Raw genomic sequence first — 16,092 nt, 5'->3', positions numbered from 1 at the left:
CATTTCCGTTGCCCTCCTGCAGAGTCCAGCACTTTTGCAATTAAACTAGAGTCCGTCTGCCCATATGATTCAAAGCTCACCCCCCGTTCAGTGGAAGCATCTCTCTCTCTCTCTCACACACACACGCACACACACGCACACACGCAAAGACACACAGTTCCAGTCTAGCAGTGCGTGACTGGAACCACTATGTGGTGTGTTATCATATATGTGACTGGCTGCCATATATTTTTGATACATGTCAGCCATAACACACACACACACACACACACACACACACACACACACACACACACACACACACACACACACACACACACACACACACACACACACACACACACACACACACACACACACACACACACACACACACACACACACACACACACACACACACACACACACACACACACACACACACACACACACACACACAGGGGAAACTGAAAGGGGAATGAAAAATGAAAAACAGGGGATACATATATACATATGAAATGAGAGATGTTTCAAACATTGTATCACCTTTTTACAATTTTCCTTTTTCATTAAAAAAAAGGAAGGGAGTCATTAAATGCAGAGGTGATTCTTTTCCAACAATTTTTCAATAAGGCAAGGCAACTTAATTTGTATGGCACTTTTCATACACAAGGCAGACTCAAAGTGCTTCACAGCACAACATGTCATGAATTCAAATGCATGACAGAAAGACAATAACGTGCCTGGACTAAAAGGGAAACGCATATTTAAAACAGTTCCCCCCATCTCTTTCTTTTTTTCACTGCGCTACAGCTGACCTGTCTGGGAGGCCTACACTTTCCCATTTTTTTTTTCTGTCTGGATTCCTTTTCTTCATCACACTTTTCCAATCAATTCTCAACGGTCAAAAGGTAAACTCATGGCGACAGACCAATTAAAACCCCTCTCCCACCTCCTGCTCTGTCTTCGACCCATTTCAACCCTATGACTGACATCCTTCTCTCTTGTGCTCTCCATTTTAGTCCCACCTCCCTGAGAGACAAGACAGAGAGAGAGAGAGAGAGAGAGAGAGAGAGAGAGAGAGAGAGAGAGAGAGAGAGAGAGAGAGCCCACAGCCACCATCTCCTCCTCCTCCTCCTCTCTCAGCTTCCCTCTCTTCCAGCACACGCTCACACTCCTTCCCTCTGATGCCGACTGGATGCAGACCGCGGGATTTCCAGCAGCTTCCTGAGTCTGTCCTTCCTCTCCTCCCTCCCCGTCTTCCTCCTCCTCCTCCTCCTCCTCCTTCATCCGGAGCTTCTCCTCTTCTGCTTCCTCTTTCCTCCTGCTCCTCACCACCAGGATGTGGCACTCAGTGGCTCTGCTCCTCTCTGGATTCTTTGCTCTGATCCACGGTGAGCCTTAATGCACCTTTCTTTCTGTTTTTCTGCTTTTTTACAATTGCAGCAGCTGTACTTTAGTCTCAAAGTGTGATTTTATAGGGAATTCAGGAATTGGAGACAGTTTTTTATGCTTGATCTGTAAAATATACACCAGAATAAGAATTAAAAGTAGAAAAAAAAAGAAAAGTGAGAATCTGGCTCACCTGTTTGCATTGTTTTTTTTACATAGCTAGGATTTTTGTAAGTGTGGTCTCATGTTCCTGGATATACATGCTGAGTTGACCCATGGGCTGGATCCCTGCACATGAGATGTTTAAACAGACAGACTGATTCTGTGCAATGAGGCAGATGACAGAAACAGTGTGGAGAAGGACCCAAGCAGTCATAACATTTCATGGCCTTTCTTCCCTCATTCCACAAGACTCTTTTTGTCTAAATCTGCATTTATGACAGGGGATCTTACCCCCACAGAAAACTGGTCACAGATCAATAGAATTGCATGTATAGATGTTGCCTCCCCTGTTGTATTGTGGACGCGCTACTGCCGCCGAGCTGATGGGGCTCCAGCAGCAGAAGTGAATAAAAAGACAGTTGATGACAGAGCAAAGAGGAGAGAGCGGGGGAACTTTCCCTACGGGCAGAACGACCAGCAGTGAAATGCTTTTCTGTTTGTGTTTGTTTTGTACCAGAAAGTACAACAAATAAATGACAGGGGGAAAGATAAGGCAAAAGTTTCAGACTTTACTGCTGCACACTGAATTTTAAGGGCTTTTCCATCACTTTGCTTCACATTGAACCAGATTTCAGTACCGTGAGTGGATGGACATTTACGCCACTGCTCCACTGGGACTTAAACCTTTTATATATTTGGCGCTAGAGCCCCTTGAACCTTGACATTCCACATAAAAATCTTCAGTGATTGAGAAACAAAAAACCGCCTCGCATACAATATGTCCTGCCTGTGTTTTTCTCGCACTTTGCTGAAGTCGTATAACACCAGACTGAGTGAACTCTTCCAGTCTGAGACCTCATTATTTAACTGCTTCACTAGTGCACAGACTGCAGCAATCAGAGATGTTTTGAGCGTCATTTCATGATAATTCCCTGTACTTCAGCATGCTGTAAATGGTACATTTAGAAACCTGGATCTGAACGTCCTTTATTTTAAATTGGTCTGCACATTTGCGGTTCACACAGTACAATCTGCTTTGAAGTCCCTTCAATTAGATAAACATCTCTATTCAACATACAGTATGTGTATTAAGCCTGAGCATTTCAAATGAACCTAATTATACATTCATTAGTGCCAATTATGCCCTGATAAGGTTTTTTATAATGAGATTACCTTTTGTTGACGCTCTCTCTGAATATTTCTCCTGTTCGCCATCTGTATTTTTTAATATTGATGTTAAATATTTAAATCTGGCTGGAGAACCGGTCCTTTTTCATATTTCATTTTTCAAAACCATTAAAGGAAAGATAAGTGTGACTAATGGTGATAAAAGAGCCTTTTTAGATTTCTGCTAATTTCATCATTAAATCCTGTTTCTCTCTCTTTCCTTTATTACTTTTCTTTTTAGTCTTGTTCTATAGGTATTTATAGATAGGACCAACTTCCTGCCAGACTGCTCCTACCCAAAAGTCTTTGATTGCCTAGTGATGTTTTCGGTGGTGAGGTTTTCTTTAAAGCTGAAGCAGGTGACCTTCTTTCTAAGTATTAGTTTTTCTCCTCTTTGCTGAAACTGTCACTATATCCTAAAAGTCATGTCCCTCTGCCTCCACCTGCTGCTACCTGTGTGCTGCTAATGGCATCTGACAGATGCCACCACGCCCCACCTAAAATAATCAGAGCAGAGGAGTCTCTGACGCAGTGTCAAGGACGGCTCTGAACTCCGATCAATCTGTGAAACTGCAGCACTGATCAAATATGAATCGATATTCTGTTATTGCATATTTGTCACATATCGTGTTTTTACAAACATGTTTTAGTGTACTGTTTAGGTCATGGGTGTCAAACTGATCCAGTAAAGGGCCGTGTGGCTGCAGGTTTTCATTCCAACCAAGCAAAAACACACCTGGTCCAACAAATCAACTGTGTGAAGACAGTTCAGGTGATTGAGTAAGTCGAGTCAGGTGTGTTCTTGCTTGGTTGGAATGAAAACCTGCAGCCACACGGCCCCTTACTGGATCAGTTTGACACCCATGGTTTAGGTGTTAAATGAGAAAGTTTGTGACCAAGTTCAGTAACAACCGAAACACATTTACAGCTAAATAGGAAACTAAAATGAAAGAAAAAGGCAATACAGTAACATAATCTTGATTCATATTTGATCAGCACTGCCTGGTTTCACAGTTTGATTGGAGTTCTTTAGAAGTCATTGCCACTGACCTGAACTTTACTTGGGGGTGTGTGTTTAAATCATGTCATATTTTTCGACCTCTCCAGTGTCGTTGCAGGGTCCTCACCAGAGGAACCTGCTGAAAAACCTCCTGAAGGACTATAACAGGATGGAGCGGCCGGTGGGCAACGACTCCCACCCTCTCACCGTTGTCTTCTCCCTCAGTATGATACAGATCATGGACGTGGTAAGTCTCTGCAGTCGCATTTGTTTTCAACCTAATTTTAAAAGATGTGATTTTTTTAAAATCGGCATGATGAAGCTTTTACCGCCAGCAATTTTATATTTGTAGAATTCTAACCATAATTTGGTGCCAAATTAGGAATTATATATATGTATGCTTCAGATTAATAATAATAATAATATAAATTTCTAAGAAATTATATAAGCATTAATGTTAAATGTTTTGCAGGATGAGAAGAACCAGGTGCTCACCACTAACATGTGGCTAAGGATGGTAAGACTTGAGAGATGTGAAAATGAGTTGCTGCTTTTATGGGTTGAGTTGATTTTTATCTGAACTAGTTTACGTGGTTTGTTAGCATGTAAACTAAGGTCATGACTTACACTGTAAATCTAAATTATGAAGAGAGTGAAGCTGTTTTTTCAAGACATAGCTTTTTGTCTCTTTGACAGAAAGGAAATATACAAAAGTAGTATTTAGCTCGCATTATATGACTTATATCTATGATTTATACTATTATATTACATATAAGCTTGGGGGCTTTGAGATAAAGCAACCTATACTGGGATACAGACTGTATCTGTGTCTGTGTGTTCAAGAGCTGGTTCGACCACTATCTCCAGTGGAACCAGAGTGAACATCCCGGAGTGAAGAACCTCCGCTTCACCACAGACCAGGTCTGGACACCAGACATCCTGCTCTACAACAGGTAAAACAGGCAGAAACACCTCAACACACACCTCGTACACACATTTTATTCCAACAAGTAGTGTTACTTCCTCCCCTGTCCTTCCTCAGTGCAGATGACGACTTTGACTCCACCTTTAAGACCAATGTTCTGGTGAACTCCAGCGGCTACGCAGAGTATCTGCCTCCAGGTGAGTCTCTCCTCTATTTTTTCATTCATTCATGCCCTCACTATGAATCATCCCTTTCTTATCACCCCCTCCTCTCCCTGTGGTGCAGCAGCAAGAGCATCTCATTCTGCAATCTCGTCATGTCTCCTCTGTTTGTACATTTGTCATTAATATTTTATTAGTTTAAAACAGCCTCCTTGGTTACTCACTGGTTATTACCAGCTCTGAAAAACACCTTCTTTAAATACAAGACGCTTGTCTCATTCGTTTTCTGTCTTAACCCCTTATGCAATACTTGTGCAAGTGTGAAAGTAAGGCGTTTCTTTACACATCAGATTACAGCGGGCTGAGATTGAATCCCATGTGTTAGTAGGAGTTGAGTTGAAATGGCTCTCTGATGTGAAAGTCGAGGATTGCGATCCCTATCAATTCTATTCAGCAGCCATGTTTATTAATAGGCTTCTGCTGAATGTAAATACAGCTCCTTAATGCTGTGATTCGGATCAGAGCATTAGGGAAAGAATAAAAAGACAGTGCTCTGCTTTGGTAGAATAAGCAGGAGAGGCTTCACTACAAAACACGATGAGGAAGAGGGTTAATGGAGGAGAAAAAGGAAAAAGAATAAGCAGCAAAACAGCTTTTCTGACTCCCTCACACAAGCCTAGTTGCAGTTCAGGGAGGTCTTGTTTTTATTATCAGTAAATATAAGACAACAGGTCTGTGGGTGGTATGCACGGAGCAGGAACTTGACACTGTAAATAATACAAAAACAGAAGATCTCAGGTGTCTGCTGTGCACATTTTAAAAGAAAACCTCTCATAGCTGCATAGGTACAGTAAAGGTGTTATGTTCGGGTTTAACGGTAAAGCAGGAGATAAGGTGTAACCGATTTGAGCTCATATCCTGATTGGGTGACAGTTGCAAACTTGTCTCCGGGCCTTGTAATGCCTACGTGGGAAGCAATTTCCAGAATGATGGAGTTTTATTTCGGGAGCCGTGCTGCGAGAGAGAGAAAGATTATTCCAAGCTGCAGAAATATCTAAGTGTCGTGTTTGTGAGCGTTGCTTCAAGGTTACTAGATATCTGTGAGAGGCAGGGTACAAAAATATACAATGCATGAAAGAGCATGGATCAGTGAAGTGCAAAGGCAGACAGAACTAATTTAACCTGATCAATGTAATTTAGGGTTTAGTGCCTGGGAAGTTCATAACAGGAGTAATTATAAAGACATCCTCCACCGTGAAGCAAAGGCAAGAATTTGGTGTCAGCAATTGGATTTATGAGTGTGTAGAAAAGGAAATTTAAAGCTACTACTTCATTTGATGTCATTTTTGTGACAACCTCTGCTTTGAAGAAAGCCTTCAACCTGCTAACCTCCTTTCATTCCACTCTGAATGCTGATTTGCATCTCTGCAGCCTCATAATGAATGTCTTTGAGGCTGTGAGGCTTCACCGGCATTTGGTTCCGTGTGCATCTGAACATCTCAACAAGGTTTGATTCGTTTATTTCTAATTAATTTAAGAACTGGAGTTGGCCAGCAATCACTGCAAGGATCATTGTTCATTGATTATTCTTGGTTTGGGGGTGGACACCGGCGTGCAAGTGTGATGTTTTTGCTTTCCTCTGCAGTGTGTGCATTTATTTTGCATAATAAAAGTGGATATCTGATCAGAGCACGGTGCACAATCTAATTCTTCTGTGTCACTGTTGATGTTTCCTTCTATTGCCGAGGCTTAGCTAACAGCTGTGTGTGCAGGCAGAGCGCAGAAACAGTGTTTGTTTGCAGATCAGAATATGTGAAACCTGCTGGTGACAATTCTGCTGCCAAGTTGTTGTTGTTTTTTTTACACATTTCTTTGATGGGAGGCCGTTTCTAATCTCGTCTTTGCTTTCACTTCTCCAGCTTCCAAACTCAATTTGAAAATAGTCAGCTCTCTGTAGACTTGCACAATATTAATAAAAATTCTATTGCAGTGCGTACTTGGATTTCATGCAGCATACTTCACACCATTACTACATAAAATGGCTGCGTTCAGGGCTCAGTCCAGGGAGCTGGCTTGATATGAAATGAATAAATGATTCTTTCTAACAATCGACTTGATTGACCTGAAGGACAGGTTTTCTGCACACCGGAAAGCGGTCCTCTGGGTAATATTTCCCTTGTCACCTCGGAAGGAAGCGGCAGGGGTCAATGTTGTCATTTAGTAGATTGATATCAGTGCTTTAACCGTCTGCCTCTTTTTCTTTTGTCTTCTTTTGTCTTTTTGTCAGGAATCTTTATGAGCACGTGCAACGTGGACGTTCGCTGGTTCCCTTTTGACATCCAGAAGTGTGAGCTGAAGTTCGGCTCTTGGACGTTTGATGGCTGGCTGCTGGACCTCCAGATGAAAGATGCTGACGTCTCAGGCTACATGCCCAATGGAGAGTGGGATTTAATTGGTGAGTAAGGTGAAACCTTTTTATTGTATCTTCAGATAAAACATCCAGTTGCAGAGTTACAGAGTCAATGTTCTCTCGGCCCCTGTTCTTCCAGGGGTTCCCGGCACCAGAAACGAGCTCTTCTACGATTGTTGTAAGGAGCCTTACCCCGATGTGACGTTTGTTGTGACAATACGGCGGCGGACGCTCTACTATGCCCTGAACCTGCTCATCCCCTGTGTGTTGCTCTCGTCGATGACCCTGCTCATCTTTGTGCTGCCAGCTGACTCTGGGGAGAAGATCTCACTGGGTGAGTGGATCAAAATGACAAAGGAAATAGATGGACAATAGCAGGGCAAAGGGACACAAAAAGTGGGAATAGAGAGCTTGTTGGTTTTACATCTCTGTTTTTTAACTTGCAGAACGTGTGACGCACAGACCAGTGCGAACCAAATTATAACACGTTGCACATGTTTTTGTCTATCTTCTGTCTAGTCATCAAGGTGCTGTCTTAGGTTGTGCTGTCAGTATTGGCGAATACTCATGTCTATGCACCAATCTGATACCAATTTAGCGCTGAAAATATATACTTTGAAGTTTGAAGAGGGTTAAATCTGAGCCCCCTCCCCCTTCTTTGTTTTTTGGTACACACTGGTATCGGATCTGTACTGGGTATAGGCCGATATGCAAGTTCAGGTATCGGAATTGGTATTGAGAAGGAAAAAATGGTATTGGAGTAAATATGTTATACTGTAAAAAAGTATTTTTAACAAAAGATGACCATAATGTTAATTTGTATACTTCGTATCTACGGTTATTTACTGTATAAGTATAAGGAAGTGTGAGAATGACTGCAGCCTTAAAGGTTTGATGAGGTAAACAAAACAACTGTGCAGCAAGTTTTCAATTCGATAGATTTCCATCAACTGGAAAATCCACGTTGCAATGGCAACCGCACTCCCTCAACATCCAACGTACCCAAATGAAGTGCACAAATCAAAATTCTTTCTCAACTTGGGAGCTCTCATGCTCCAAGGTGTGAACGTACAAGTATATATAGCATGACACGGAGCATTCGCATCAAGCAAACCTTCCTAGAATAAAGGCAAAAATAAAATGTAAGCAGTGGCTCTGAAGATTATGGGTTGGGATGAAAGCGGCAAAGGGAGAGAGGCTGGAGCTGAGAGAGGAGAGAGGAGAGGGATTACAGGATGAAATAGAAAGATGAGACGAGAGAAGGAGGAACAGAGACAGATGGGTGTGCGAAGGTAGAGGAAAGGGAATGCAGACAGGAGAAGAATTTGAAAAGGATGAGACAGGACAGCACAAAAGAGAGAGGGAGGACTGATGAGGACGGAAAGGTGGGAGACAACCAAATCACACGATAATAGGCTGGAAGGAAGAGAGGAAGCAGTGGCGCTATGAGACTGCAACTGCAACATTTCAATTTCTCTTTCAACCGGTTTAGAGCACAAGATGGATGATGTTCACCTCATCAGAAACCAGACGACACTTTAGATTATCTGACCTTTCTGACAAGAGCTGACAGAATAAGACGACAGAAAAATATATCTACAGTATATATATGCAACTATTCTGACAATTGATGGTTGTTCTAGGAAAAAAGTGAGAATTTGATGGTCGTTCCTGTTTAATGTGATTGTAGATTAAATATCTTATTTTTCTTCTGACATCCTACAGAAAAAAATATCAATTAATTAATCGATCGAGAAAGCAGAGAAAGAAGATTAATCGCATTAAAATGAATTGCAGCCGTGTTTCTGACAGATAATCGCATTGTCTTTGTACTAGTCTCATCACTCATACACCGAAACAAAACCATAATAATAATAATACTAAAATAGATAAATGCTTGTGCTCTTTTGCGAATGCTAGTTGACTCATGTCTGAGCCGGGGGAAGTGGCGGCAGCATTGTCAGAGCATATCCTTAACCTCTACACAGGATGCATTACACAGCATTTCTCTATAGAAATAATGCCAAGCCTTACACACACAGCCAATTAACCTATTGATGTAATTAAGGCTAGTGAATTGATTAGATGGAGAGAGCTTACACACTGCCTTCCAGGGAAAAAAACTGTGTCACTCCGCTTGATGGAGGAGACACAGGGACAGAGTGGCTGGGCCTTTTAGGGTGAGAGGAGCATGCTTTTAAAAACAATAAATGTCATTTCTGAGAAAGAAAGCAACATAAAAGAAGCATTTGTAATTTTCCTAATACCCTTAAAGGACAGTCGTATTTTATCTCTCTCGACCTAGAAGTTTAATTGAATGCGTCTGTGTGGATACAGTTATGCTAACAAAGCACTCCTTAAATTCTGTGAGACAGTGTGGAGGTGGAAAATATGAAGATGAGTTTCAGTGCAGAGGAGTGCGTGAGGTGTGTGTTGACGTGCACACAGGCGGAGTTTGGACAACTTTAAAAAATTGCTATTTGCTGAGTGGAAGTGCTTTTTGCTGTAGAGGTACATAATGTCAAAAAGCAATTCATGGTGGGCATTAGCTTCTCATTTACATTAATTGAACGTGATCTCATCCAGAGTGTCACCATTTATCAAAACACTAAACACACACTGTTTCTCTCAAGAAAGTACTGCTACTCTTGGGAGGAGACTAGACTAAACTATCTCTCTATCCATCTATCCACCTATCTACCTATCTACCTATCTATCTATCTATCTATCTATCTATCTATCTATCTATCTATCTATCTATCTATTTATTTATCCATCTATCCGTCTATCCGTCTATCTATCTATCTATCTATCTATCTATCTATCTATCTATCTATCTATCTATCTATCTGCAGGTATCACCGTCTTGCTGTCTCTGACTGTTTTCATGTTGCTGGTTGCCGAGATCATGCCCGCAACATCTGACTCCGTCCCTCTTATAGGTATGCGACTGTTGTGTATGTTTTCATGAGTGGTTCACATTGTCCTCAATGAGCAAGTTGTTTACTGTAACTGGTCTTATGGCATCCAATTAAAAAAATCATTTGCTACAAAAGCATTTAATGATTATCAATATGAATCAAGATGCTTTACTTGTAAGAGACACACCATATGACAGTGACATTCAATATTTGGTCTCTTGTGTCCATATTTTCAGTAGGGGTTCCTAGTGGTGTAGGAACTACCTTCTGGTGGTTGTGCTAATTAGTTAAAACATATGTTTAGTACAGCTGAGGCTGGTGGGAATGTCATTAGTTCTGGTGGGTGTGAATTAATCAGCCAAAATACTGGTTGATTTGAGAGTTTGACCCGATTGTTGAATATAAATGAAAAGTTACATTTATTACAATTCATCCTGAGGGAGATTGGAAAGTTTTTACCAGATTTCATGGCAATAATGGTGGCACTATGGAAAACGTCAGGGGACACTAAAGTCACTAAAGATCACAAATGACTATGCAGAATTTCATGGCTGTTCATCTAATAGTTGTTGAGATATTTCAGTCAAAATAATCCTAGGTCTGTAACAGAGGTCTTTAAAAAAGGTCCAGGATATCTAGGGATGGGAATTGAGAACCGGTTCCAGTTTAGAAGAACTGGTAACAAATTGGAGTCTGAACAAGAAACGTATGCCTCCGATCTTATCAATCCCTTCAGCAAAGTCGCCCTGGTTTGTCTGTCATTTTTAATTCATGCCTCTACGCTGCTGTAAATGTGCAACAAGAAGGAGTCACGGTGGAGAGGAAGAAACGGTCCAAAGCGTGGATGTTATAATAACATTAGCGCCACACAGCCAGGCTTAGCAGATTAGCAGAAAGCTGTACAAATATTTTCTCATTTCATCTACAATGTGCTCAAACAGAGATAATAAAACAGTTGCGTTGAAGCTGAAAACCTGTGCTGGCAGACTTGTTTTTTCCAACACAGAACATTGGTGAGGAATCAATAAGGGAATCTCTAACGAAACAGATCGATAAGGAGAATCTTTACCGGCAATGGTATCAATAAACTTGTATCAATTCCCATCCCTAAGGATATCACACCTTCTGTCTCAAGACTCATCTTTTAATGGGTAAAAGCAACATATAATAAAGACAGAAAGAAATACACAATTCAAATATACTACACAGTGGTAGAGCTACGACATGCCAAAAAGACAACAGAAATCATTTTAGCCATCTGTTCGCCTTCATATTTAATTGGCTAAATTGATTGCGGGCACACTGCTGGATATTAAATATTGTGAGCTAAGGCTGCATCCAGGGACAGATGCATGGCCATTACTGCTTAAAGCCACAAATCCTGGTCACTAAAAACTTTGGGGGAAAAAAGTATTCATAATCGCCAGAGTGCTGCTTTCAGCATAATTCCTTCAATTAAAAATAATCACCCTGATGAAATCTGAATCTGTTTGTTTATTTTACAAACACAGTGTGGCTACTAGCAGGCAGTAGTGTGGGTGTGACGTGTTCATTTAGAATAAAACAGGAAAGACACTGAACATGAAAGTATTTTCTTTAATCATAACCTTGTAGCTTTTCTGTGTTTTCACAATAAAGACACCTTTATTGGTCTGTGCGCCAAATCAGAACCTGATGTGGCTGCTAGTAGGAAATTACAGTGTGTGCAAAACGACTTGAAAATAAAATATAACACTGCTCCATACTTTACTCCGCCCAGGTCAGTACTTTGCCAGTATAATGATCATTGTTGGGATGTCAGTCATCGCCACGGTGGTGGTTCTGCAGTATCATCACCACGATCCAAATGGAGGAAACATGCCCAAATGGGTGAGGTTGAGCTCAAACACTTCATCATAACCATCAGTTACATACATCATACTTTCCTGCTGATTGTCCTGTAAATGGTTGGTCTCCAGATTTCAGATATGATACATTCCTATTATTAATTTCACATCATCATTCATATCAGGCGCTGCCATTTTAAGTAACATTGTCTCCATTTGTCAGTACTACCTGTGCTCTTCTCTGCCAGTTGCCTTTCTCCCTTTATTCCCCGAATTCCTCGGATGTGACTCATCCGGCAGTGTCAGTTTGCCTGAGCGTGTTCATCAAACGCCTCACCGCAGACTTCAGCAGCAGTGCATTTCAAAGCGCTCTGGATATGGAGGCGGATTCCTTTTGACTCATTCCCTCTCCTTATTTTTCTTGCCTTATGTTTTATATTTAAAGAAGCATGAAGCCTTTTTTAAAAACCTTTTTTTTTATAAAAGTTTTATTCTAATGTTAACAAAATTATGATGTGCAAAAAAAATGATATGCAACGAGTCAAGAGAAAGGCAGGTCTTGCCAAATAGGACAATTATCTGTCGTATATAAGATGGTTGTCATTTTAATACATTAATCGATATATGTAGAAATAGCATGAGAGTGCAGATGCTGCATATATTGTCACATTGAAGGACGTTCTGTTGATAAATGGCCTGTACAGACAGTCCAGCGGCCAATTCACGAGCTAATTGATGTGGTTCACACGAGTGCATCGAACCAGCGCAGTTCATAATTGCAGCCCGACAAAAACAACATCAACAGCAGCAGCAGCAACAGGATCTGTTACCTGGCCAGTAAACACACTCAGTGGAAACTAATTGAGCAGTCATCTGGACATTAGCTTCTCATTAGATACCAAACACCCATCTGGATGCTGTTGGGCCAGTGTGCCCTTTCAGGGGACATGCAGTCTCTTTCCAAGGGAGTTTTGTTTTCATGTTGTGGATGAGAGGAAGAGTAGAATAGAACAAGCTTTACATTTGCAGCAACTTGCAAGCAGCTGATCTACTTTTTATCTCGAGGCTGTAGTTTATCAGAGGCTCATTACACTGTAATCTGACAGTCGATGGCAATAATTCCCCTGTTTAAATTTAATGCTGTCTTTGTAAGCATCCGCTCAGCTGGAAATACAGTTAAAGCTTAAAATCTTCTTTGCCTCAGGAACTTTAACTGGGCGTCCCTGGTGAGGATCTCATTGTTCTGCTTTGACAAGTGCAGCTGCATTTTGAAACAAAATTGAAGTTTGGAAACAGCACCGCCATCAATCCACGACAAATGGGCCTATTCCCCCAGCTTAACTGGTGCTATGTGAAGGTCAAGATGTGTAGATGGTTTTCAATCTTTGTCGACTTACTTTACACCTTTCTAAGTATTTTCCTTTATTTTCTTGTATGCTTTTATATTCTTTTGCTCTGCTACGTCCTGTCCTTCACTCTCATTGTTTCTCTCTTTTTCTCTCTACAGGTGCAGCTCGTCTTGTTGCAGTGGGTAGCATGGTTCCTGCGTATGAAGAGGCCAGGAGAGAATGACGACCCAGAACGGCCCCCGTGTGCCCCTCACTTGCGACGCTGCTCCTCTGGCTCCCAGAGCGGGAGCATCCCAAATCAACCAGACCCCACCCTCCATCTGCTGCACCCACAGAACCTGGCTCCTCTCCAAACAGGGCCCCTCCACGCAGGGCACCCTCATCTTCACGCTCAGACCAGCGCCAACAACAATGGGAACCTTCTTTACATGGGCTATCAGAGCATGGAGGACCCTTCAATGCTCTCAGAACCTCTACAGAGGAATAACATCTCCACAGGGCCTCCACGGGTAGCAGGAAGCCCGCCTCCGCACCTCCCATCTCAGTTCTGCAGCTCCCCACCTCTTCCTACCTCCAATATGGATACTGTAGGCTGCCCCAGCACAGTGTCCAGTGGTGGGGGCTTTGGAGGTGGACCCGGAGGACTTGGAGGGTGCTCGACTGCGGGGATAGCAGACCCCCAGTTACAGGCAATCTTAGAGGAGGTGCGTTACATGGCAGATCGTTTCCGGGAGCAGGACGAGGCAGAGAGCGTGGCCGACCAGTGGAAATTTGCAGGTGCTGTAATTGATCGTTTGTGTCTGGTGGCATTCAGCGTTTTCAACATCATATGCACCATCTCGATCCTCATGTCTGCTCCAAACTTTGTGGACGCTATTTCAAAGGACTTCGTTTGAAAGCAAAGAGGAAAAAAAGAGGAGGACGAGCGTGAAGGAAAGGATGAGGGAATTTAATATAGGATGAAGGATGGGCTGGGCCTGGATCCAAGGAAACACAATTTCCAGTGGGCTGTAGGCTCTGTGATTTGTGATTGCAAGGAACTTGGAAATAGAAAAAAACAAACCCAAATGGTTTTCTTAGGAATACATTCTGTTTTGTAACTGAAACATAAGACGAAAACAGATGAGAAATGGGGTACAGAGTGAACTGAAAATGAGATTAGGGTGAGCATAGTGTCGCATTGCCCGACACGGGGCTGTGTCAGCGCTGGAGAAAAGCCTGGCTGCACGAGAGTGAGCAGGGTGCGGTGCTTTATCAGTTTTTTGACAAGGTGAAATGGATTCTTGTGGATAATTTAAAGACTTTCCCCCAAAAAAATCTGGGAAAAGAAAGAGTATTATCAGTCTAATGCAACCTCAAGTAAGAAAGCTCTTAAAGCGAGCAGGAGATTGAGAGAGTAAGAGGGTAAAAGAGACAGGAAGATAAAGACAGATAAAAAGGACAGACATTTGGTTGTTTTACTTTGTTGAGGAGGGAAGACAGTCCTTGACTCCCACATGTTGAGAACAGACTGCATCCTTTAAAGTGATGTGCGGAGCAGAGGGCGGGAGGGGAGAAAAGACTTTTACACGGTCAGAGAACAAAGAGCGGTCGTGACGGAACGAAGCTTCATTCCTTGTGACATTGGCGGAGTTAGTAAGCAGCTTGATGCTTGGATATACAAAAGTGGACCCAAGATGCGGAAGCAGAAGGGAACAGAAGAGGATCTCATCTATTATTCATATACACTCGTCTAATGACCGTCAAATTGAAAGACCTTGGATAATCTTTAAGACTAATAAGCTTTTAAAAGATGAAGCCCCCTCTCCGCTCGCAAACCACTTAAAATTTCCAAGGCCTTATCTTCTTGAGACGATTGCCAATCTGCAACAATCAGCGCAGATCAAAAGCTTCTCAGCAGCGGGCACAGTGTGCAGTGTTCATCACGACCGGGAAACTGAATTAACCGGTCATCAACAACGCAATGGCAAGTAGCTGCACCACAGTGGAGGCTTGAGCCCATAATAACTCATGAAGCAGTTACCTAATTGTATCTGGCAGGTTCTAATAGACCAACAGATGACATTAGATTTCTTATTAAAGGTTTAATAACTGATACGGGAGGTCAGGTCTTTAAAAGAACACGAGAGGCACAAATAATGGATAGGATAAATCAAAATCCCCAAATGTATATGAGGAAGAAGATCACATCAAATCTCTGTCAGATCACTTTGCCGTTGGCTGTATTTGCATGAATCTGAGTCCAGTTGAGGAGGAGTTGATTTAAATGGTTAAGATTCAAAATACAGCCTTCTGACAGAGAATATCTGTAAAATGAATGGTAATCAATAAACAAAATATGTCTTTATTTAATTTGGGTTTGAGGGAATTTTGGCTTTCTTGTGTTTTTGCTAGCAGTTTGAATGTTTGCTGAATGCAAGATTAGCCTAGTTTAGTTTAGTTCATGGGTGTCTATGGGTTCAAATCTGTGAAGGATGGCTGTCAGACAAGTGCAAGTACACATTTTACCGGTAAAGTTGGTAACTTTAAATGAAAAATATGTTTATCTTTCATATTTGCTGAAATTGAAAAAGTCATGTACCTCTGCCTCCACCTTCTGCTCTAGCATCTGATAAATTTCACTGCGCTCGACCTACAACAACCAATCAGAGCCGAGGAGTCTCTGATGCGTGTGTGTCAATGACTGCTCAAGAATTCTGTAAAACTAGGCAGTTTTTTTATATTATTCAAATCAATTCAATTCAAATTCAATTCAAAAAACTTTATTTGTCCCCGGGGGGCAATTCAGTGCAACTATACA

The 16,092-nt window shown here is 41.8% G+C and overlaps 1 protein-coding gene across 1 annotated transcript; it reads left to right on the top strand.

The window, feature by feature from the left end:
- Positions 1-1,321: 1,321 nt before the first annotated feature.
- Positions 1,322-14,188, top strand: chrna11 (cholinergic receptor, nicotinic, alpha 11; the record flags this gene model as incomplete). Its single annotated transcript, XM_083925294.1, has 10 exons — positions 1,322-1,373; positions 3,808-3,947; positions 4,173-4,217; positions 4,544-4,653; positions 4,743-4,822; positions 7,074-7,241; positions 7,336-7,530; positions 10,052-10,138; positions 11,877-11,986; positions 13,451-14,188. The coding sequence occupies 10 exons, from the start codon at positions 1,322-1,324 to the stop codon at positions 14,186-14,188; spliced, it is 1,725 nt and encodes a 574-aa protein (XP_083781420.1).
- Between the last annotated feature and the right edge of the window lie 1,904 nt (positions 14,189-16,092).

Source organism: Echiichthys vipera (genome assembly GCF_963691815.1).
Source record: "Echiichthys vipera genome assembly, chromosome: 13".
Lineage (NCBI taxonomy): Eukaryota > Metazoa > Chordata > Actinopteri > Perciformes > Trachinidae > Echiichthys > Echiichthys vipera.
This window is presented reverse-complemented; position numbering and strand designations above follow the sequence as displayed.